At 43.3% G+C, this 25,208-nt stretch overlaps 1 protein-coding gene across 2 annotated transcripts in view; it reads left to right on the top strand.

Moving 5' to 3' along the window:
* Nucleotides 1–4,109: 4,109 nt before the first annotated feature.
* Nucleotides 4,110–25,208, top strand: part of LOC147688996 (ATP-dependent translocase ABCB1-like) — a 684,547-nt gene continuing 663,448 nt past the window's right edge. For both annotated transcript variants that reach the window (XM_086941883.1, XM_086941882.1), the window contains exons 1-2: nucleotides 4,110–4,160; nucleotides 9,735–9,885. In XM_086941883.1, coding sequence (XP_086798009.1) covers nucleotides 4,140–4,160; nucleotides 9,735–9,885 — 172 coding nt within the window. In that variant the 5' untranslated portion in view covers nucleotides 4,110–4,139. The remainder of the gene's footprint in view (nucleotides 4,161–9,734; nucleotides 9,886–25,208) is intronic.

The following is a 25,208-nucleotide window of genomic DNA, read 5'->3' as shown; positions in this document are numbered from 1 at the left end:
TGTTATACACGTTGCTGTGGTGAACCCTTGACAAAACCAATAGGCATGCCTTATATATATTAATGTGGTGACCTCTTGACACAGACATTTTGCCTGCCCTATTTAAAATGACACCCTCTTATATTGTGATGGTGCATCTGGTATAGCTGGGTGCATTATTATTATGGGGCTGAGGACCTTTGGGTATGCAATATAATGGTATCATCAAAGGCACTTTCCTATATCAGGGTATATTTGTATTTCAATTCATATTATTTAGTAGTGTGTGTAATAAACATACTTTTCATTTTTAAAAGACAAAACTCAACTTTACAAACTGAGTGTTGTTGTTGCATGCCAGTGAATGGAGATTAGTGTCCAACACCTCTGAGTAGGCCCTGGTCTGCTCTGCTTTCCTACCCTGAGAGAGCCAAGCACTACAATGGTGTACTTGTGTAACAGTAAGAATAAAATTGCGGACCTATTAATCATGAAGGACTCATAAACTATGCCCCTAGTAATAGAAGGTCTTATTGTTGGAACAAGTGGCGACTGAAACTCTTCATCTGGTAATAGCTTTGGCAGATTACCACTTTGCTCTAAACAAACCAAATGGCAAATTGGAAACTAACATCATTTGACTAAATAATTTGACAGCAGTGTTGGACAATGCAGTGGATTGATAATATGTGATACATCTGCAGTAGGTGCTTTGTTTTTGGATGAGAAAAAGGTTATGTAGCTTTTTAGGGAAAAGTTGCCTTTTAAAAATAGCTATTCTAAGCAAGGGTTATGTAGGATGGTGGAGAACATATTAATTGAGGGCCTGCCTGTACCTTATTTCATAGGATGGCTAACACCATACTTTTAGCTTTGTCAAGTTGAAAAACAGGGGCATGGGCACAGCCAGGTTAAGAAGCTGGAGGTTGGTTAATGGTAACTCACTACTGTCTTTTCAGGGTTACCATCTGCTATGCATCACAAGGTTTATCTGTGGGCTCTTTACCAGTTATAGGCAAGTACTTGTGGATTCAGTGGCAGGTTTGAGACGAAAGAAACCTTAGCAGTGGTGCAGATGGAGAGTCTTCTGCACTTACAGCAGAATATGATGGCAACTTATTTATAGTAAAACTTGTGGAGATTTACAAGGTGTCTTTAATGGATAGAACAGGCAGTGATATGAAAGATTGTATCAGTACTCCTTTCGGTGTGAGTCCATGTAGAAAAGTCATTTGCTAACTGTGCTGCTTCAGATTGCTGCTAATTTGTTTCAAATTGTGATTGAGAATCTACCAGATTTGAGACAAGTGAGCTGTGGTTTTCTAGGGGATAACTCAGCTAAATGTTATGCAATTTTGAGTGTGTGAAGAAGTGCGTGAGTTGGGGGCAATGAAAAATAGAGAACAAATATTTAAAGCCTCTTCATTTAGTGTCTACTATTACATAATACTCTACTGTTAATACCTCTTTTCTAGAGATGAGAGGAGACAGGCATATTGACCCACTCAAGACTATGGGTGAGCGATAACTCCCACTCCATTGGCAGAGTTGGCATAATTTTGGTCACTCAGCATTATGCTTTTAACACAGAGTTCTGGCCAAATGCTGCCAGCAGCCACATGACAGAGTTTTTTCTCACATGTGGCTCATGAGCGCAAGTCAGATTTGGTGGTGCCTAGTGTGATTGTCGGTCACTAAGAGGGCATCCGCGGAGATTTCCCCAATGCGGGCAGTAGTGGGTTGTCGTGACTTCCCAGTCAGCAAACTACTGTTCAAGTAGGAAATCACAGTAGCATAATTATTTTAAGAAGCAGCGCTTTCTGGAATGCCGCGTGGTGCCGTGCGTGCTAATTTTCCAATGCAGAATGAGCTCCCAGTGCTAAAAATCAGTGCGAACAGCGTGACATGCCTATTTATGCCCATTCATGGAACTCCACAGAATCGCGTGGAGTTTTCATTGAACTCCACAGAATTTCATGGATTGAAACTCTGTGATTTCCACTCACATCTACTCAAGATGGCATCTCTCATGAATCCTGATGTCATCAGATAGATTTTTCACGGCTGCGCTGTTCCAAAGTCATGAAAACAGATGCAAAGTGTTGATAAAACGTGCAGATGCTTCAGATCTATATCAATAGCAGTGGAGAGACTGGACATCCTTAGTGAGTACCACTCATAACCTCAAAAGACCTCCAGGAACTTTCATTGATTATGATTCTGGCTTGAGGTGTGATATAAAAACATACACGAGTTTCATGAAGTGAGTTTTGATCCAAAAGCATCATATCCACATCTGTATGCTCAGTCTGTGCAATATAAAATTACAAACTTGACATGTTTACATGTTCTGTGGCATCGTGAGGGAGTACAAACCCATGATGTTGCTGCGATACCACACAGTCTATTACCATAGCTAAAAGGTCATCTAGAACCTTGGAATTATCATTATCATCCAGTTTAATTAGTGAGATAGGTCAATGGGAGGCTCTGTAGGAGGAGGCTCTCTCGTATCACGCTTGACATATTTTTTAAAAAGGCAAATGTGGGCCAGAGATTTGGGAACTGCTGCTTCATTAGAGATACTAATAAATAGAAGGTAGATAATAGGGTACATCCCAAATAATGTATAGATCTCTACAGGCAATGAGTCATTTCCTGCTGCTTTTCCATTTGGCAGGGATTTTATCACACTCAAGATCGGGTCTGGGAGAAATTTAAATTATACCATTATAATTTGTGTCATTTCAGGAATTTCACACCATTTTATTAATAACATGACATCCATAGTAAAAACCTTCTGCGAGCACATACTTTGGGGTAAAAATGGACCACAAACCCACTGGAACAACACAACTTGATTGTCTGTTCTTTTATTTTGTAGCCCTTTATGGCTCGAAATGCGTCCTCACCTTAAAAATGGGCACGAGGATGTATTTCATGCAAAAATATAGCGAGTAATGATGAATTTGCATTTCACTTAATTGGGCATCATTTTATCTAGTTCTTTCTGAATTTCTCATAATGTGAAAGCAAAATCTGTGAATTTTCGACACTTCAGCTCAATATCTCTAATAAGGTTAATGCTTTCTCCAGACTGCCGTTAAAGTAATATCATATGTTGGTGAAAATTGCATAGGCCATGCACAGCTTGGTAGGCTGACCCCAGGTATGTGGCAAAGAGGCTAAATGTAATTAAAGTCCATCACATAATACAACCAATTCATGATATCACATTCATAGCTGTCTCTGACACGGTAGTACGGGTAATCTGATTTAAAATATTTGTTATTGCATCTGTCTAATTAAGAATGAGCTCATGAATATAGGAAATAATGTGCAACTGATGCTTTGCATGGCTGTCTATGATTTATGGACTGTGGTCCTAAGCATAACCTGCAATTGTCAGTGTTTTGTTGGTTGTAAACCATAACCACAACAGAATTGTAACTGAATTTTTTAGGTGAATTTGGGATTTTTAAGCATATATTCAAGTATATATCAATTCCAACCATAACCTCGTTTTAACCATTGTTTTTTTTTCAAATAAAGAATTTCTTTATCTATATTCACACTCTCTCTCTCTCTCTCTCTCTCTCTCTCTCTCTCTCTCTCTCTCTCTCTCTCTCTCTGTCTCTCTCTTTGACACCTGTGGTCCAATAATGAAGTCATGCATTTAATAGGCTTAGCTCAAGTGGGAATTAGTAGGAACCTATGTTTTTCGCTGTATAAAACTAGTCTGTCACTTCAATTTATTTATTTGGCTACATTCTACTTGAGAAAATGAATTGTTCAAAAGTAAAAGGAGTCACAAGCAGCATTTGAATTGGTTTCTTGTAGTAAGTAGATGATTCTGGGAGAAGTAATTCAAATGTTATCACAGTCTCATCTTAAATGAAGGCAGTGGCATATTAAAAAGTAACTTTAGTATATGTTCTTATCCACAGCAGAATTCCCAATGAAAGGGTATGACAACCCCAACTTCCAAGATGATGAAAATAATCAAAAAATGGGAAAATCAAAAAAAAGAAAAAAGCGGTATGCATATCTTTTAACTGTTTATATGTTCTAAAATATAGCATCACAAGGATAGATTTTACAGTTTCTTTCATTTCATTTCTAGTGATGTAAATGACAACTTCGAAGAGCCTAAGCCAAAAATGGTTGGATTACTGGAGATGGTGAGTTCACTCTAGACTTAGGGCCTGTTTTACAGTTTGTTGGGCAGGGTACTACATCTCAAATGTATCAGATATCCCTGTCCTCCGAATCTTAGTCCACCCCCCTCATTTAGAGATGGGTAGAACATAAGATTTGCGCCAACCAAGCCCTTATTTTCTTTGTCGAAAGAAGCTTCCCATCTGAGGAAGGACAGTACACCTCCCACCTTAACTCCTTCGACGCTCATGACGGAGCGGTTCCGTCATGAGCGTCGGTTGGGCTGTACTCATGACGGAACCATTCCGTCATGACCACGCCTGTTATTTAGAACCTTCAGGACAGCGTGAAAATTCGCGCCGCGCTGAAGGTGTTAAATAGTGCAGATCATGTAATATCTTTTTATTTCTGTTTGTTTCCTCCAGAAAAAACATGGTGGTGAAGGTAAAAACAAACCAATAATAACTCCTCAATGTGGGAGAAAACTTTCAATGTTTGTAGGTAATTTTTGTTTGTTTTTAAGAAACATGCACTCACTGTGCAAGTTTTTTTCTGAAACACAAAAAAAGTAAATAGTTTGGTGAACAGCTGTCATACTTTTTCGACATTAAAATGAACTGCAGTTATGATGCTTCCATTCAATTTTCAGAGAGAATTGTTGTGCCAGTGGTCATCTCTAATGTTACAGATGGTAGTACATCAGGGTGGCGGAGGTAATGTCCTTCACCACCCTGATAGTAAATGGGCATCCACCAAATCATAAATCGGTCCCTTAGAATTAATTTAAAGTTGGGAGGCATGCTACCTCTTCAGTTGGGGAAAGACTACCAACACACCAGCAATGGATAATATCCCATATTTAAGATCCCTCATCAATTCTGCAAAAACCTTGTTAAACAAAAGTGCCCCTCCTGCTGCAGTATAATTGACCACAGTAAATGAATCTTTGTGGAAATTTCACAATGCTCATTCCCAATCAATTAATCAATCATTTGTAAAGCACACTACATACCCGCAAGGGTATCAAGGCACTGGGGGGGGTGCTACTGATCGAACAGCCAGGTCTTGAGTATCCTCCTGAAGGTCAGCAGGTCTTGGGTCTGTCATAGGCTCAGTGGGAGGGTGATCCATGTCTTGGGGTTAGGTGCAAGAAGGATCTCCCACCGGTGGTTGTTCTTTGGATGTGGGGGACGGTGGTGAGTGAGAGGTCGGCGGAGCGTAGCTGGCGGTTGAGGATGTAGAAGGAGAGCCGTCTGTTGAGTTAGGCTGGGCTGGTCTTGTGGAGTGCCTTGTGTGCATGGGTGAAGAGCTTGAAGGATATCCTTTTGTTGACGGGGAGCCAGTGCAGGTTTCTCAGGTGTGGGGGGATGTGGCCGTGGCGTGGTACAATGAAGATCAGTTGTGCCGAGGCGTTTTGGATGCGTTGTAGTCGTTTCATGAGCTTGGTTGGGGCTCCCGTGTAGAGGGCATTTCCGCTGCTGACGAGGGCCTGGGTGACTGTCTTTCTTGTATCTGTCGGGATCCACCTGTAGATCTTGCAGAGCATGCAGAGGGTGTTGAAGCAGGAGGAGGAGACGGTATTGACTTTCTTGGTCATTGAGAGCGTTGAGTCGAGGATGATTCCCAGGTTGCGTGCGTGGTCGGTGGGTGTCGGGGCAGCCCCCAGTGTCGTCGGCCACCAGGAGTCGTCCCAGGCTGAAGGGTTGGAGCCGAGGATGAGGACCTCCATCTTGTCCGAGTTCAGCTTCAGACGGCTGGTCTTCATCCAGTTGGCGACGGCCTTCATTCTTTCGTGGAGGTTGGCTTTGGTGGTGATGGGGTCCTAGGGGAGGGAGAGGATCAGCTGAGTTTCATCAGCATAGGAGATTATGTTGAGGTTGTGAATTTGGGCTACATGTGCGAGCGGGGCCATGTAAATGTTGAACAGCATCGGGCTGAGCAAGAATCCTTGGGGTACACCGCCGATGATCTCCGAGGCTTTGGAACAGAATGGGGAGGCGGATGCTCTGGGTTCTGCTGTAGAGGAAGGAGGTAGTTCAAGCCAGATCCTTGTCTTGGATCCCTGCGGCGTGAAGGTGTGCGCTTAGTGTGCTGTGGCAGACGGTGTCAAAGGCAGCAGAGAGGTCTACGAGGATGAGTGCTGCAGTCTCGCCGTTGTCCAGCAGGGTCCTGATGTCGTCGGTGGTGGTGATGAGGGCAGTCTCGGTGCTGTGGTTGCTGCGGGAAGGGCCCAGGATTCTGTTTTCTTCTATGTATATGGTTAGCTGTCTGTTGACGGCTTTCTCTATGACCTTGGCCGGGAAGGGGAGCAGAGAGATGGACCTGAAGTTCTTGAGGTCTCTTGGGTATGCCTTAGGATTTTTGAGTAGGGCATTGATCTCTGCGTGTTTCCAGATCTCTGGGAAGTTCGCAGTCTCGAGGGAGAGATTGATGATGTTGCGTAGGTGGGGTGCGAAGGAGCTGCTTGCTCTGTTTAGGACCTGGTGTGGGAATGGGTCTGACGGAGAGCAGGAGTGGATTTTGCGCATCACCTTGATGGTGTCATTGATGCTCACGCTGGTCCAGGCTAGCAGGTGGTCGTGGTCGATAGTGTGTGGACGGTCTGTTGTGTTGCTGTCTGTTGGGGCTGTCTGGGTGTTGCAGCTGACATGGATGTCTGCTATCTTGCGGTGGAAGAAGGTGGTGAGGGAGTCGCATAGGGCTTGCAAGATGTCCATGGTGTTGGAGCTGGGGTTGGAGAGTTCCTTCACGATGTTGAAGAGCTCCTTGCTATTGTGTGCGTTGTTGTCGAGGCGGTCTTTGAAGGAGGTCTACTTGGCCACCCTGATGAGGTGGTGGTGGTTGCGGATGGCGTCTTTGTGTGCTGCGTGGCTGTCTGGAGTTTGTTCACTCTGCCATTTCTTCTCTAGTTTCCGGCAGGCTTGCTTGGAGGCTAGGAGTTCTGGGGTGAACCAGCTGGCCCTATTGCTGGTGTTTGCGTGGTGGGTTTCTTCAGCGGGGCGAGGGTGTTGGTGCAGTCCTCGATCTATGGTCTGAGGCTGTCGGCAGCGTTATTGTTGTTGGAGGGTTCAGTGGGTGGGCTGAAAGCAAGGTTTGCGTGTAGTTGATCTTCAGTGATTTTGCTCAAGCAGCGGCGGGGGATCTGTAGGGTGCGGTGGTGTGTGGTGGGTTTCTGGAAGGCGAAGTGGATGCAGTGGTTGTCAATCCAGAGGAGTTCGGTGGTGTGGCTGATGGAGACGTGCAGGCTTGAGGAGAAGACGGGGTCAAGCGTGTGGCCGGCAGAGTGGGTGGGTGTTGTGACGAGTTGCTTTAGTCCGTGGTTGTCGGTCAGGGTTGTGCAGTTGTTGTCGTTGTTGTTCTCAAGGTGAAAGTTCAGGTCTCTGAGGAGGATGTAGTCGGTGGAGGTCAGGGCATACGTGCTGATCAAGTCGATTATGAAGTCGCTGAACTGAGGGAGGCGTCCGGGGGGTCAATAGACGATGGTGCCTCTGAGGGTGGAGTTAGGGTCTGTTTGGATCTGGAAATGCAAGTGTTCGGCGGTGCTGAGCGCGTCGTTGGTCCTAGTCTTGACACCTATGCTGTACTTGTGGACAATGGTGATTCCTCCTCCAATTCCATTGGTGAGGTCTATGCGGGTGATCTTGTAGCCGTCTGGGATAGCTATGGCAATGTTGGGTGTCCAGACACAGATGGGCACATACTGGATTGTCTTCGGCATGCAGCGCACAGCAGTCGGCATATATGGGGAGGTGGGAGGGAGGAGCAGATGGGAGGCGGGAGGCAGGGGGAGCGAACGGTCAGTGGGCAGTCAGGGGGGCGGGCCACAGGAGACGCAGTGGCGAGGGTGGTGAGGGACAACGAAGGTAACAGAAGGAAAAAGGGGCACAGAGACGAGGTAAAAACGAGTGGCACAGAGGGCAGAGGGGCACAAAAAACGAGTGGAACAGAGGGCAAAAGGGGACAAAAATGAGGGAAAGACGAGTGGCACAGAGGGCAGAAGGGCACAAAAAATTAGTGAAACAGAAGGCAGAAGGGCATAAAAAACTAAGGAACAAAGGAGTGACACAGAGGGCAGAATGGCACAAAAAACGAGTGGAACAGAGGGCAGAAGGGCACAAAAAACGAGTGGAACAGAAGGCAAAAGGGGCACAAAAATGAGGGAAAGACAAGTGGAACGGAGGGCAGAAGGGCACATAAACGAGTGGAACAGAAGGCAAAAGAGGCACAAAATCAAGGGGAAAACGAGTGGCACAGAGGGTAGAAGGGCACAAAAAATCAAGTGGAACAGAGGGCAGAAGGGCACAGAAAACAAGTGGAACAGAAGGCAAAAGAGGCAAAAAGCGAGGGAAAAACAAGTGGCACAGAAGGCAGATGGGCACAAAAAACAAGTGGATCAGAAGGCAAAAGGGGCACAAAAATGAGGGAAAAACGAGTGGCACAGAATGCAAAAACAGCACAGAAATACCAGAAAAACGAGTGGCAGGGAGTCAAAATACAGAATACAGAAATACAGGGGCAGCTAAGAACAGAAGGCAGAACAGGCAGAGAGGCACAGGGGCAGCGAGGGGAACAGAAGGGAAAACCGGGCAGGGTCACAGGGGCATCGAGGGGTGCTGAAGGAAAGACCGGGCAGAGAGAGCACGGAAACAGTGAGGGGAACAGAAGGTAGAAAAAGGGGCACAGACCACATACAGGCAGCGGGGAAGACATACAACGGCAGTCACAGACACAACAATGAAAATACATGCAATACAATAAAAGCAATAAAGCAGAGGATGAACAAACCTACCTACGGCCTACCACTGGCCACCAGGGATGAGGCGCAGGTGATAGCCTGCGGGTGGTGGAGGGCCTCGAACTTCCTCAGCAGCGGCAGCTGGGGCAGGGAGACACAGGCGGTGCTGTGCAGAGGGGGAGCGACCTACCTGGTAGGGAATATTTACTGTTACTAACTTGTGTAATCAAAAGCACCCCCAAGCAGTGGATCCTTTTTCGGGATCCTCATTGAAAGTATTCATAAAATACTGGGAATGTGTCTTCACATGTTATGGAACACTTTCAACAAGGTTACAGACTACCATGGTAAACAAAACAGACTGTCACAAAAGAGGAACTGCCAACAATAATGGCAGATCATTAACCTCATAGATGCTATTAAACATTCCTCCCCAGTGCTGCGCTGTCCATTGGAACTAGTGCTGAATGGACGTCCAATGGTCGTGCGCAGCACTGGGGAGGTAGTGCTGCCGTCGGCCAATGCACCGAGGCAGCACTTAAGGGGTTAAACCTAAATCAAGGGACTGGTCTTATGTCATGTTTCATTATTGCTGCATCCTGCAGATTCCTAAGGTGAGAGCAACTGCAGCTGTTCTACTAGGAGGGTTGTTTCCTCAACATAGGAAGACATGACACATTTTTTTTATCCTGTTAATTCTCACCTCTAAATCAGGCCTTATGACTATATCACTGTCTGTGAAAAACTGTAAATGTTATCAAAAATACTGAAAGGTTCATATTTTTATAACACAATAATATTTTAATTGGAGTGCATAAATGAATTTTTTAACAATTGGTATTTTTATTTAACCTCTTTCTAGTTCTGCTTTGCTGATCGCATTGATGTATTCCTGATGATTGTTGGCATATTTTGTGCACTTGTCAATGGTCTTGGACTGCCACTGATAATCATAATCTTTGGTGAGATGATTGATGTTTTTGTGATGGGCGGTACTACAAATTCATCAGAAGGTAAATTTTGTTTAAATAGCACAGCACTATGCACTACACATGTCATTCTTCTAAACTTGTTGGCAGCAAAGTAACCAGATGTGGTAGTTCATCTTAGTGCGTAGTATCTATGTTTTATTCAGCAGTTATTCATTTGAAAAAATATCTATCAATATCTATATCATATCTATCTTCTATGCCTACACCTATAAATATATATCTACATCGATATAAATTTGTACCTATCAATCAAACAATCAGGGCATTATAAAGCATGCTACTCACCCTTGAGGGTATCAAGGTGCTGGGGAGGCGGGGGTGCCGCTCCGAACAGCCAGGGCTTGAGGGTCTTCTTGAAGGTGTCCAGGGAGAGGGCGCATCTGATGTCTACTGGTAGCTCGTTCCAGGACTTGGCTGCGATGTGAGAGAACGATCTTCTGCCTGATCTGGTTCTGCAGGGTAAACAGACATAATATCGAAACCAAAATATAGACTGGACATAATATCGAGGAAAAAATATAGACTAGACAAAATATCGACCAGACATAATATCGACTACAAAACTATCGAGTTATATCGAAATTAATAGCCAAAATATTGAATCAAAAATATAGACTAGACATAATATCGACTAGATAGAATATAGAGAAAAGAAAATGGAAAATAAGGTAAGTTTTTACTAATTTTAAAAAATTGTGTAATATAAATCTGTAGCGGGTAGTGGGTTTATAGGGGAATAGGGTGGGAAGTAATTTAAATAGAATTAATTAATTATGTATTTATTAATAATAATTGTCAAATGATTAATAATTGGTAATTAAATATAAAAATATTGGTAATTAATAATAATTGATTAATTGATAAATAATTAATTTATAGTAAATTAGTTTCAGTAGCGGGTAGTGGGTTTATAGGGGAATAGGGTGGGTAGTAATTTAAATATAAATAATTAATTATGTAAAATAATATTATTTGTAAAATAATTATTAATAGGTAAATAAATAAAAATTAATTGGTAATTAATAATAATTGTTTAATTGATAAATAATTAATTTATAGTAAATTAGTTTCTGTAGTGGGTTGTGGGTTTATAGGGGAATAGGGTGGGAAGTAAATCAATAATTAATTAATTAATTAAGTTAATTAATTAAATTGTTTAATTAATTAATAATTGTCCATGAAAATACAAATAATTGGTAAATAAAAGTTATTGGTATAGGAAATTAAATTTACTTGGTACTAAATTTTCTCTAAATTATAATTAATTATGAGGTTTTGCCTTTTTATACTGTTGCACTCACTGGAGTGGAAATAGTAATTTTAACCCTACGCTATCCAACGCTTTCCCTACTGTTGCACCCACTGGAGTGGAAATAGTAATCTTTACCCCTACGCTATCCAGCGCTTTCCCTACTGTTGCACCCACTGGAGTGGGAATAGTAATTTTAACCCCTACGCTATCCAACGCTTTCCCTACTGTTGCACCCACTGGAGTGGGAATAGTAATTTTAACCCCTACACTATCCAACGCTTTCCCTACTGTTGCACCCACTGGAGTGGGAATAGTAATTTTAACCCCTACGCTATCCAACGCTTTCCCTACTGTAGCACCCACTGGAGTGGGAATAGTAATTGTAACCCCTACGCTATCCAACGCTTTCCCTACTGTAGCACCCACTGGAGTGGGAATAGTAATTATAACCCCTACACTATCCAACGCTTTCCCTACTGTAGCACCCACTGGAGTGGGAATAGTAATTTTAACCCCTACGCTATCCAACACTTTCCCTACTGTAGCACCCTCTGGAGTGGGAAAAAATAATTGTAACCCCTACGCTATCCAACGCTTTCCCTACTGTTGCACCCACTGGAGTGGGAATAGTAATATTTACCCCTACGCTATCCAGCGCTTTCCCTACTGTTGCACCCACTGGAGTGGGAATAGTAAATTTTACCCCTACGCTATCCAACGCTTTCCCTACTGTTGCACCCACTGGAGTGGGAATAGTAAATTTTACCCCTACGCTATCCAACGCTTTAGCTATTGTAGAATTCACAACAGTTGTTACAATAAATGTTAACTATTTTGCTATGCTACAGTAAAATTATTATATATGTTTATTTATTAAAAAATATATATATAAATATATATGTATTAGTTTTTTTATATTTTTATTTAATTTAAAATAAATATTTATTAATATAACATTAATTTAATAATTTTAAGTAAGTTTATAATAAATATATTTATTGCTACATTAGTTTTAACTTAATTTAAAGACATTTAAAAAAAACATATTTTTTACAGTCTATATTTTAGTAACTCGATATTTTAGAGTCGATATTTTAGTACTTACCTGTTTAAAGATAGCCAGTCGATATTTTGTCCATCGATATTTTGTCAACGATATTATGGCAACTCGATATTGTTGGGGTTGATATAATTTCAGTGATCCGTTCTGCAGATCCGCAGGGTTTTAGCCAGTGCAGGTTGGATGATCGCAAGTTTCTGTTGGGTACGTGAAAGTTTATTCTGTCGTTGAGGTATTTGGGTCTTTTGTTGTGCAGGCACTTGTGGGCGTGAGTGAGGATCTTGAAAGTGACTCTCCTCCACCGCAGGTGTTCGCTGATGTATTCATGCTGGGGGATGCCGAGGACGAGTATAGCTGAGGTGTTCTGTATTGTTTGCAGTTTGCGGAGCAGGGATTTGTTGGTGCCGGTGCAGACTGCGTTGCCATAGTCGAGTTTGCTGGTAATGAGTGCATGGGTGACTGTTTTGCTCGATTCGGGGGGATCCATTTGAAGGTTTTTCAGAGGATGCGGATGGTGTTGAAACAGGTTGAGGTGATGGTGTTGACTTGTCGGGTCGTGGTGAGTGATGAGTCGAGTATGATGCTGAAGTTCTTGGCGTGGTCTGAGGGGATAGGTGGGCTTCCAAGGGCAGTGGGCCACCAGGAGTTGTCCCATCAGAGAGGGCTTCTTCCGAGGACGAGACTTCTGTTTTTCCATCAGCAGATCCTGGGTCTGTCACAGGTGGGTGCGGAGGGTGTTCCATGTCTTGAAAGCGAGGTAGGAGAATGATCTGCCACCGGTGGTTGTTCTGTGGATGCATGGAACTGAGGGCGAGGTCAGCGGAGCGGAGCTGCCGTTTTGTGGTGTAAAAGGTGAGTTGTTTGTTGAGTTACACTGTTCCGACGTTGTGGAGTGCTTTGTGAGCGTGGGTAAGAAGCTTGAAGGTGATCTTCTTGTTGACAGGGAGCCAGTGCAGATCTCTCAGGTGGGCTGCAATGTGGTTGTGGCGGGGATGTTGAGGATTAGTTGTGCGGAGGTGTTTATGTGTTGTAGTCTTTTCTGGAGTTTGGCCATGGTTCTCGCGTAGAGGGTGTTGCTGTAGTCCAGTCTGCTGCTGACGAGGGCCTGTGTGAAAGTCCTTCTGGTTCCGGTGGGGATCCATCTGTAGATCTTGCAAAGCATGCGGAGCGTGTTGAAGCAGGAGGAGGAGATGACGTTGACTTGCTGGGTCATTAAGAGTGATGAGTCCAGTGATGAGTCCAGGACGAACCCCAGGTTGCGCGTGCGGGGTCGGAGGCTGTCGGTGCGGTTCACAGTACTGCCGGCCACCAGGAGTCTTCCCGAGTGGAGGGGGTGGAGCCAAGGATGGGGACCTCTGTCTTGTCCGAGTTCAATTTCAGGTGACTGTTCTTCATCCATTCGGCAACGGCCTTCATTCTTTCGTAGAGGTTGGTTTTGACGGTGGCGGCATCCTTGGTGATGGAGAGGATCAGCTTTGTGTCGTCGGCATAAGAGACGATGTTGAGGTTGTGCGATCAGATGATGTTGGCGAGCGGTGCTATGTAGATGTTAAAAAGGGTTTGGCTGAGGGATGATCCTTGTGGCATGCCACAGGTGATCTTGGGGGCTTTAGATCGGAATGGAGGAAGGCGGACCCTCTGGGTTCTAGCGGTGAGGGTGGAGGTGATCCAGTCCAGGGCTTTGTCGCGGATCCCTATGTCATGGAGGACTGTACATAGGGTGTGGTGTCAGAGGGTGTCAAAGGCGGCCGAGAGGTCCAGAAAGATAGGGCCGCAGTTTTGCTGTTGTCCAGCAGGGTCCAGATGTCTTCTGTGGCAGCAAGGAGGGCAGTTTTGGTACAGTGGTTGCTGCGGATCTGGTTTGGGATGAGTCCAAGTTGTTGTTCGAGGAAGTGGGTCAGATGCCTTTTGACAATTTTCTTGATGACTTTTGCTGGGAATGGGAGCAGGGAGATCGGCCGGAAATTCTTGATGTCCTTTGGGTCAGCCTTAGGGTTCTTGAGTAGGGCGTTGATCTCAGCATGCTCCCAGCTCTCCCGGAAGGTGGCAGTCTCGAAGGAGCTGTTGAAAATCTTCTGGGTTGGGGTGCGATGATGGAGTTCGCTTTGTTGAAGATGTGGTGAGGGCAGGAGTCGGATAATGAGTCGGAGTGGATGGTGTTCATGATTTTGATGGTGTCATCATCATTGACGTGGGTAAAGGAGAGCAGGAGGTTGGTGTGACTGTGGGATGGTGAGTCTGCGGTGTCGGCAGCTGTCAGGAAGGTCTTGTGGTGAAAGAAGGTGGCTAGGGAGTCGCAGAGGTCTTGCAACAGCTGGATGTCGTTAGAGCTGGGGTTGGAGAGTTCCTTCACGATGTTGAAGAGCTCTTTTCTGTTGTGTGCATTGTTGTCGCTGCGTTCCTTGAAGGAGGTTGCTTTGGTGGTTTGAATGAGTTGGTGAAACTTGCAGCTGGTGTTCTTGAGGGCTGCATGGTTGTCCTGTGTCTGTTTGTGGCACCACTATGCGTTTGCGTCTGCAAGGGGGGCCATGTAGATGTTAAAGAGGGTGGGGCTCAGAGGTGACCCCTGTGGTACTCCATAGGTGATGTCGGTGGGGTCGGAGAGGAATGGTGGTAGTCTGGTCCTTTGGCTTCTTCCGGTGAGGAACGAGCGGATCCAGTCTAGGGCAGTTCCTTGTATGCTGGCCTCGTTTTCAACATCTGATAAGGAACCATATAAAACATTTGTATTCAGTTCACTTAAACTTAATGAAGGACTTTTTACATAGTACAGTTTCTTTACAAACTTCGACATTTCTGAATCGTGTACTGCTAACATCCTTAAATGATGAAAAACACTTTTATAAACTTTTATTAAAAGACAAGCTGGAGAATGTCCATACTTCTCAGTATACTTTCTTAGATTACATGGATCTAGTCCTTGTAACAACTTAATCTTCACTGTTACACTTTTTTGAGTTTATACTTGTAGCAAATTTTGCATTATATCAATGGATTCCTGTTGAATACTACATATACTACTACAACTACATTTATACACAGGAGCTTGTGGACGTTTCCCTTGCACTTCTTCAGCTATTAACTCTTCTGCCCTTTTACCAATCATTTCCTCCTTTAGATGAGGACAATCATCCTGAACTTTGTAGCAACGACCTCCAGTATCAACTGCAACTGATAAACTATTTTCCTGGAAGTAACTTTCCTAATTAAAAAAAGGCTCAGTAGTAGAAGTATGTCCCCAATGTCCACTTAAGATTTTACAAAAGTTTGTTCTTTTTACAACTCTCTTTTTTCTACTTTTGTCTTTCAATACTTTGACTATTTTATCCAATAGTTTCTTACTCTTTAAAATCAAAATGAATAACCTATGTTTTAAATTGAAAGCAGTATCAACTATACTTTCAATACACTGCTTCTCTTTGAATTGCAACATTTTTCTTTTGTATTTGCAGCATGTTTTCATTAAATTCTGAATCACTCTAGATCAAAAAAGTGTCGGACAAATTTCTTGAAATTGCTTTTGACTCCAAGTAGTAAATACTATTTCTTTATCATGTTTCCTTTTCAATTGAACTCTGCTTCACCTTACTTGAAAAATTCTTCTTTTTGCTATGTGTGATCTTTTTCATGAAATGTTTGTAATATTTTTTCAAAAGTTGTCTTCTACTTTTAATAGAACAAACTGTTTCTGTACTACTCACATATTTTTAACTTGAATATTTTTTCTTTTACTCAAATATATATTTTTCTTCTCTTTTCTTTTTCTTTCACTTCTTCTAGGCATTTCCAAATTTTAATCCAAATGAAATACATTTCTGAAAATCAAAACATAGATTCAATTATTTTTCACATTTGTTCACTATGTTGAAATATTAACAAACAATTACAAAACTTCCACTAACAACTTCCAGACCCAGTGCTGCAACGTGATGGAGCACGACAGAGGAGCACTAGGAAGACAAGTAGTGCCTTAGAACATACAGCAAGTATTTATTTAATTATTTACATACACCTTTACAATTTATATATAACTGCACTACCTCATACTTTTCACCTCTCCGCCACACCCCAACAGCACACAGCCATTTCTCTGCAACCCACCGCAGACAACTTTATAAATAGTATTTCTTTTGTTTTATCTATGTACTTAGGATGATATTATCAACCAAACAGCACACACACATTTTCCATTATTATCCTAACAATTTTATCTACACTTCGCAAAAATAACACTGCACCCAGGGCTTTAAGTGGGGGGGGGGTATCTGTGGGGATCTGACCATCAGCACTTTATTTTTGGGGACCTTGAAACGGGTCTTTATAGGGCTCTATTTTCGGGCCTCACAAACGTAATCCGTTTTTTTTCTTTATTGCACTGCAGTGACACTGTGAGAGCATGCACACTGCTCACTACTTAAAAGTGCAGACATCATGCCAAGTGACTCACACTGTAGGAGAAGGGAAATCCTTTAAAGAGAGCCATTTTCTCTCAGGATTTCCCTTCTCTTTTTGCAACGCAGCAGCAACATCATCGTGGGGTAATTAGCAGACAGACACCAGAAGAGCAACGCCCATTGCCCAGAAATGGCTGATACAGCTTCCCGGGCACAGACACAGAGGACCTCACAGGTCTTCAAAAGATCACTTTTTTTGTAAAGGAGACTCGGTTCTTTTTCACCGCTTTTTACAGCCCCTACATCCCCACTCTGCCTATTGCTGAAACAATTAGGCTCCCCTGAAAGTTCACTCTAGTTGCGCCTCTGCAAACAACCACAAGCAGGCAACTCCAGCACGAACCTGCTCTCACCTTACACAGGGTGATGTTTTAGTGCTACGAAAACACACACTTTGCCTGCCTCACTTAGGCCCCCATTAGGATGACAGGTTGACTGTCCACTTCCATGCACAACATGGCAGGCACCGTGCGGTGCCTGCCATGTTGTCCATGGAACTGCTGGGCGGTGCATTAGGTACCCCCCATGTGCACCCCCACTCCCCCTGCAACGGGCCCCCAAAGCAGACTCTGCATGCCTTTCTGTGGTGGCATTGCCACCACGGAAAGGCATTGCAAAATGCCATTCCATATATGGCTGTCAGTGTCTGATAGACTCCTCCACCATACAGAACCCTTTTCCGCCCGTCGCAAGGCGACTGGAGCGGAAAAGCGGTGGACGGTCTTTCCGTCCGCCATGGACCCCCCAGCCATAGTAATATGGCGGGGGGTCAATCCGACATGGATGGCGGGCAGATCGCCCCCGCAAGGCCGGCGGTGGCTACCGCCGGCCTGGATGGGGGCGATCTGCCCGCCATCCTAATGGACCCCTTAGTTCTCCCACCCCCTCTTTAATATGAACATAAAAGTTTAACAATAACTTTTATATTCCTATACTGTGCTTCACATGGAAATATAGAACTCAAGGTTCTCATCACCCCAAATTAGCTCTCTGGTATAGTTTCTGAAATGTAAGAAATACAGGTATTCAGTATCTGTCAGTCACGCCCACTTTAAAACAGTGTACCTATATACAACTTGACAAAACTTTATATTTCTAAATTAACGTCTCTTTCGCTAGATGTACCTTTGTTTACAACACCACCAGAGAAGGGTGGTGAAGTATGCTCCACAAAGAGCAACTCAAAGCTTTGGTATTCTTTATAAAATAATCTGCCTGTCAATGCTTTTTGCAAGCCATTATGATGCCTTAAAAGGGTGGTGGTGAGTATAATAGATCGTATTTAGGATCAGGGGCGGACAATGCACAGAAATCAGAACGTATAGTTGAATAAAGGGCGAGTGGATGCATGACCAGAGGCATCAATGCATAGATACATAGATGGATGTATCAACGTATGGATGGATAGAAGGATGAATGAATGCAGGGACCAGTACTTGTGATAGACGGGTGGGCTGATAGATGCTTAGGATTGGTTCTGGGACAGATGTATCTATGCATATATAGGCGTATGGCTGCATGAATGGTGCAGTGCTTACTAAAGGCGAGTTCGCTCATAAGATAAGCACAGGAAGAGATGTATGTATGTATATAAGTAGGAATATATGCACCAATAAAAAGATGGTTGAATGGCGCAATGCTTAGGATGGATGGACACTGAGCTTTAAATTGGGCCGGGTCTGAGCCTCCAAACAGCTCTCTTTCAGCCCTCTCAAAGATAGTCAATTTTTATTTTATTTGATTACATTGCAGTGAGAGCATGCACATTGATGTACGCATGCTTATTTTGTTCACTACTGACAACTGGAGACATCACGCTAGGTTACCCACGTTGTAGAAGGAAGGGAAATACTTTAAATAATGTTTTTTTTCCAAATGTAGGATAGTTGGAGAGGATTTTCTAAAGCACACAATGATACTTATCTTAATTTAGACCACGCCCCAACTTGCATAGCCCACTCCCCTTTAACCACATGCGCGCTGTGCTTATTCTGCTGGAATGCTGACTTTTTAAAAAACCCATTGTTCATGACGAGCTGGGCTCGTCATCAGTGTTTGAGGAGGCTACACCATGACGAGCCCAGCTCGTCATCAGCCTCGAAGGGGTTAAAAGCTTTGCCCCCCTTTTAAAGCACCCCCACTTTTTTTCTCCCACTTAGAACCCTAACTAGACCATAGTAACAAAGAAACAGTATAAGCGTCCATTGAAATCTACAATGGCATCAAGTTTCATAATTTTCCATCAATGCTGTCAGCATTCTACCACAGTACAAGAGTGTCTATCAGCACGAAGATTTCTTATCGACAGAAATGTTGTGTTGTCAGAATTTCTAAGAAATGTCATTTGTACTAGTGAGACAGACATGGCATGCGATCTAAAAAGTAAAGTGAAGACCTGGGCAGATCTGCTAAACTGGAGAGAAAAGGTCATAGGGGCCAATGATTAAGCCATTACACCGTCCGACCTAGCCTCCTCAGTAACTTGGACGGAAGCAAATCGGACAAAGTGAACGGGAGCTGTAGAAGGTAACTGTGTTATCTGCAAGGGAAAGCTCCATCTCTCTCCATTGCCTCTCCGCAGGGCTGGTAAAGAATGGGATGGAGTAGTTGGAGGTATCCCAGCTTGAGTTTTATTTTTGTAGTATGAGGACAAAAAAAAAAGAAAAATGTTGTGTTATTTGTTCACCTGTCTGCTGGAACACTCATCACCAAAAGGTATAAAAACATGGGAATTTGCCAGAAAAGCATATATCATACCATAAAATATTTAATGAATGGGCACACTGCCACTGCACCACCCTCTTCCCCATCCTTCCTTAACCTTTCAAAATCAAAGAAAGAGCCACACCAAACCTAGTAGACACACTATAGCAATACAGGAACTTAATTTCAACAACTGTCTGCTGGACCACTCATGAACCAAGCTTATTAAAACATGCAAATTTGCAGGTAAAACATATACCATGCTATAGGGCACTTTATAAGTGCTCCCAGTGGTACTACATCACCTTCGGTAGCTCAACATCTACATGTTACTAAATTCTGTGTTTCAATCAGCAACATAACCACCTCCCCACACCCACCCCTGCCCTTCCTTAACTGTACGAAATCAAACAGAAACCCCCACCATTCCTAGTAGCACCACTATACCTTTACACAGGCTTAATGTTAACAGGTGTGTGCCGGAACACTTATCAACAAAAAGTATTCAAACATGCAAATTGACGGGAAAAACATAAACCATCCCATAGCACGGTTAATAAATGAGCCCAGTGAAACTACATTACCTTTACTAACTACACATGCCCACATTACAAATGTCCTTTTTATAATCAGCAACATATGCACCTCCCCCACCCCCACCCTTACAAAATCAAACAATGAACCCCAGCACTCCCGTTACCACCGCTATAGCCATACATAGAATTAATGTCAACAGGTGCCTGCCAGAATGCTCACCAGCAAAAGCTACTAAAACCTGCATTTTTGCAACTCAAACATACACCATACCATACGACGGTTTATAAATAGTCACAGCACCACTACACCACTTCAACACCAGCCCCTGCTTAACTTTACGCAATAAAAGAACCAGCCCAAACAAACGTAGAAGTGCCACTATAGGCATACAAAGGCTTAAACATATTAAAACATGCAAACATGTGGGTAAAACATATACCATGCCGTAGTAGTACCACTATACCCATACACAGGGTTGATTTTAACAGGTGTCTGCTGGAACACTTATTAGCAAAAACTATTCAAACATGCAAATTGGCGGGAAAAACATAAACCATCCCATAGCATGGTTTATAAATAGGCCCAGTGAAACTACATTACCTTTACTAACTAAACATACCCATGTTACAAATATCCGTCCTATATTCAGCATCATACACACCTCCCCCACCCCCACCCCACCCATGCCCCTCCTCACCCTTACGAAAACAACGAGCCCCAGTACTCCCGTTACGGCCACTATAGCCATACATAGACTTAATGTCAACAGGTGTCTGCCGGAACGCTCATCAGCAAAAGATATTAAAGCCTACAATTTTGCAACTCAAACATACCTCATACCATGAGATGGTTTATAAATAGTCACAGCACCACTACACCACCTCAACACCCGCCCTTGCTTAACTTTACACAATAAAAGAACAAGCCCAAGCAAATGTAGAAGCACCACTATAGGCATACAAAGGCTTAATTTCAACAGAAGTCTCCCGAAACGCTCATCAGCAAAACATATTAAAACATGCAAACATGTGGGTAAAACATATACCATGCCACAGGGCGCTTTATAAGTGCTCCCAGTGGTACTACATCACCTTTAGTAGCTCCACATCTGCACGTTACTATATTCTGTATTTCAATCAACAACATAACCACCTCCCCTACACCCACCCCCTCCCTTGGTTAACCATACAAAATCAGACAGAAACCCCCACCATTCCTAGTAGTGCCACTATACCCATACACAGGGTTCATTTTAACAGGTCTCTGCCGGAACACTTATCAGAAAAAACTTCTCAAACATGCAAATTGGCGGGCAAAACATAAACCATCCCATAGCACGGTTTATAATTAGGCCCAGTGAAACTACATTACCTTTACTAACTACACATGCCCACGTTAAAAATATCTGTCTTAAAATCAGCAACATACGCACCTCCCCACCCCATCCATGCCCTTGCTTAACCTTTCAAAATCAAACAACGAGCCCCAGCACTCCCATTACCACCATTTTAGCCATACATAGACCTAATTTGAACAGGTATCTGCCGGAACGCTCATCTGCAAAAGCTAATGAAACATGCAATTTTGCAACTCAAACATAAAGCATACCATAAAACGGTTTATAAATAGTCACAGTACTACTATACCACATCCAATCACGCCCTGCCTTAACTTTACACAATAAAACAAAGAGCCAAAGCAAACGTAGAACCACCACTACAGTCATACAGAGGCTTAATTTGAACAGATGTCTCCCGAAACGCTCATCAGCAAAACGTATTAAAAAAATGCACATTTGCGACTAAAACATATCCTATGCCATACGGCGCTTTATAAGTCCTCCCAGTGGTACTATATCATCTTTAGTAGCTCGACATCTGCACGTTACTATATTCTGTGTTTCAATCAGCAACATAACTACCTCTCCACACCCACCACCGCCCTTGATTAACTGTACGAAATCAAACAGAAACCCCCACCATTCCCAGTAGTACCACTATACCCATATACAACTTTAATTTTAACAATTGTCTGCCGGAACACTTATTAGCAAAAAGTATTCAAACATCAAAATTGGAGGGTAAAACATACACCATCCCATAAGACAGTTTATAAATGGGCCCAGTCGAACTACACCACCTTTACTAGCTAGACATCTATATGTTACGAAAGTCCTTTAAACACTCTGTAGAGCAGAGGTCTTCAAACTTTTTGATGCCGAGACCCCCTTGTAAAACCTTTTTAGGCATAAGGACCCCCTTCCGACAAAAGATTCTAGAAACTGGTACTCCTCATCATAAAAAACTATAGACAACCATAAATGCGCCTGTTAGACCTCATCACATCCATCCATCCATCATTCATACACCCACACTTCCACACATCCATCCATCCTTCATCCATCCACCCTTTCATCCTTCCATCCATACATCCATCCTTTACCTATCCACCCGTCCATCCACACACCCACCTTTTCACACATCCATCCATCCATCCATCATTCATCCATGTAACCTTTTATCCATCCATACATCCATCATCCATCCACCCTTTCATCCTTCCATCCATACATCCATCCTTTACCTATCCACCCGTCCATCCATCCATCATTCTTCCACCCACCTTTTCACACATCCATCCATCATTCATCCATGCAACCTTTTATCCATCCACCCATACATCCATCCTTCATTCATCCACCCTTTCATCCTTCCATCCATACATCCATCCTTCATCCATCCTCCCTTTCATTATTCCATCCACCATTTCATCCATACATCCATCCTTCATCCACCCACCCTTTCATCCATCCATCCACCCATCCATCATTCATCCCCCACCTTTTCACACATCCATCCATCCATCATTCATCCATGCAACCTTTTATCCATCCATACAACCATCATACATCCACCCTTTCATCCTTCCATCCATACATCCATCCTTTACCTATCCACCCGTCCATCCATCCACCATTCTTCCACCCACCTTTTCACTCATCCATCCATCATTCATCCATGCAACCTTTTATCCATCCATCCATATATCCATCCTTCATCCATCCACCCTTTCATCCATCCACCCTTTCATCCATACACCCTTTCATCCATACATACTTCATCCATCCACCCTTTCATTATTCCATCCATATATCAATCCACCCTTTCATCCCTACATCCATCCTTCATCCACCCACCCTTTCATCCACCCATCCATCCATCATTCATCCATCCATGCAACCTTTTATCTATCCATCCATCAATCCATCCATACATCCATCCATCCATCCTTCATCCATCCACCCTTTCATCCATCCATCCACCCACCCATCATTCACCACTCACCTTTTCACACATCCATCCATGCATCCATCATTCATCCATGCAACCTTTTATCCATCCATACATCCATCCTTCATCCATCCATCCACACTTTCATCCTTCCATCCTTCCATCATCCTTCATCCATCCACCCTTACATCCATCCATTCACTCATCACTCATCCACCCACCTTTTCACAAATCCATCCATCATTCATCCATGCAACCTTTTATCCATCCATACATCCATCTACCCTTTCATCCTTCCATCCACCCTTTCATCCATCCATCCTTTATCCACCCACCTTTTCACACATCCATCCATCCACCCAATCATCTTTACATCCATCCACTCATCATTCATCCACCCACCTTTTCACACATCCGTCCACCCTTTTATCTTACCATCCGTCCATCCATACAGCCATCCACCCTTTCATCCATCCATCCTTCATCCGTCCACCCTTTCATCCATCCATCCACCCATCATTCATTCACCCACCTTGTCTGTGCCTCTCTCATGGGGGGTCAGTATCTCTCTGCTTCGTCTTCCTCTCTCATGGGGGGGCATCTCTGTGCCTCCCTGCTTGGGGGGGGGGGGTGGCAGCCGGCTGTGAAAACATCTCACCATGAAGAACAGACTCTCAGCCACATTTCTCCTGCACAGGTGCCAGGTATGAGGGCTCGTGGGACTTGAACCGATGATATGATTGTAATGTCCTTCTGCTGTCCTTCTGCTGTTTACTGTGTATTTGTAAAGCGCTCTGATACCTACGGGTTAAACTAGCGCTATTTAAAACGTTAAAAGTAAAAATAAACCCACAGCTAAGTCCATTGAACTCGAAGGGCTACAGCCTCCTCCCCCCCCCCCCCACTCCCCCCTCCCCAGCTCCTGTATGTCAGCCTGGCTGAAACAGCTTGAACACACACAAAGGCACACTAGAGTACTATCACAGGTCTTTAAAAGACCTTTACTTGTTAACGAGGCTTTGGTGTTTTTCACACCTCGGTGTGAATTAGGCGGCCTCCGATTTGAGCAACCTCGATCAGCCCGACGCCAGGAACTGCACTCTGGCAGAATCTGCGACCCCCTTCCCAGGACTCCACGACCCCCCTGGGGGTCGCGCCCCACAGATTGAAGACCTCTGCTGTAGAGTGTATAGCAGGGGGTGGGGAGAGTAAACGAAGTTCTAATTCCCAAAGCTTTGATATACCGCCCCTTTACTGTATCTTTATTAAAGAGTTTAAAAGGAATTAATAAATTGACAAGTGTCTCAGAAGGGATAGTGAAGCTCAGCATCTGTAAACGCCGGACCACTTCAACACCTACATATATCCAGCACAGGGACACAGCCTAACAAATAGTATCCCTTAAAATCACATGCAGTTCTCTAATGTCAACAAAGTCATACAGAAAATATACCGCACATTTTCACTTCTTTTTTAACTCTCACACATTTATAAAACATCTCTTCTAAAGAAGCACTCGCCAACCATTTCTATTCCATAAGAACAGACAATAATTAATACGTTTACTGCCATATATTTGAGTATATATACCTTTTCATTAATCACTAGTAACAAACTACAAAAACTATCAACTATACCCAAATGCAAATCAGAAACCATGTTCATATTATATCTCAACCTAGGATCACATGATTCAAACTATGCGTACATATAAAAGGAACGTATCATCATCATTGGGTCTATATTTGGAATAAATTCATAAAAGACATACCATTTTCCAAAAAAGTTAGCATAAAAAAGAAATAAACATCATAATAAATTGATTACATAACAGTAATCCAAACCAATACATTTCATGATCATCAGTGTGCATTAAAGGGTTTGAGACCAGACTAATAAAAAGCAGTAGGTCCACCGTGAATAATGCATAAAAATATTAAATAGATTTTTTTAAAAAGTCGCTAAAAAATCTCTTTCGGAAACTCCCACCAGAGCTGGTATAGTAATCATAAAATCCTCTGTAAGATTAGCCAGGCTAGTTACATTTT

The sequence above is a fragment of the Lissotriton vulgaris genome, chromosome 10, assembly GCF_964263255.1.
Source record: "Lissotriton vulgaris chromosome 10, aLisVul1.2, whole genome shotgun sequence".
Taxonomy (NCBI): domain Eukaryota; kingdom Metazoa; phylum Chordata; class Amphibia; order Caudata; family Salamandridae; genus Lissotriton; species Lissotriton vulgaris.
This window is presented reverse-complemented; position numbering and strand designations above follow the sequence as displayed.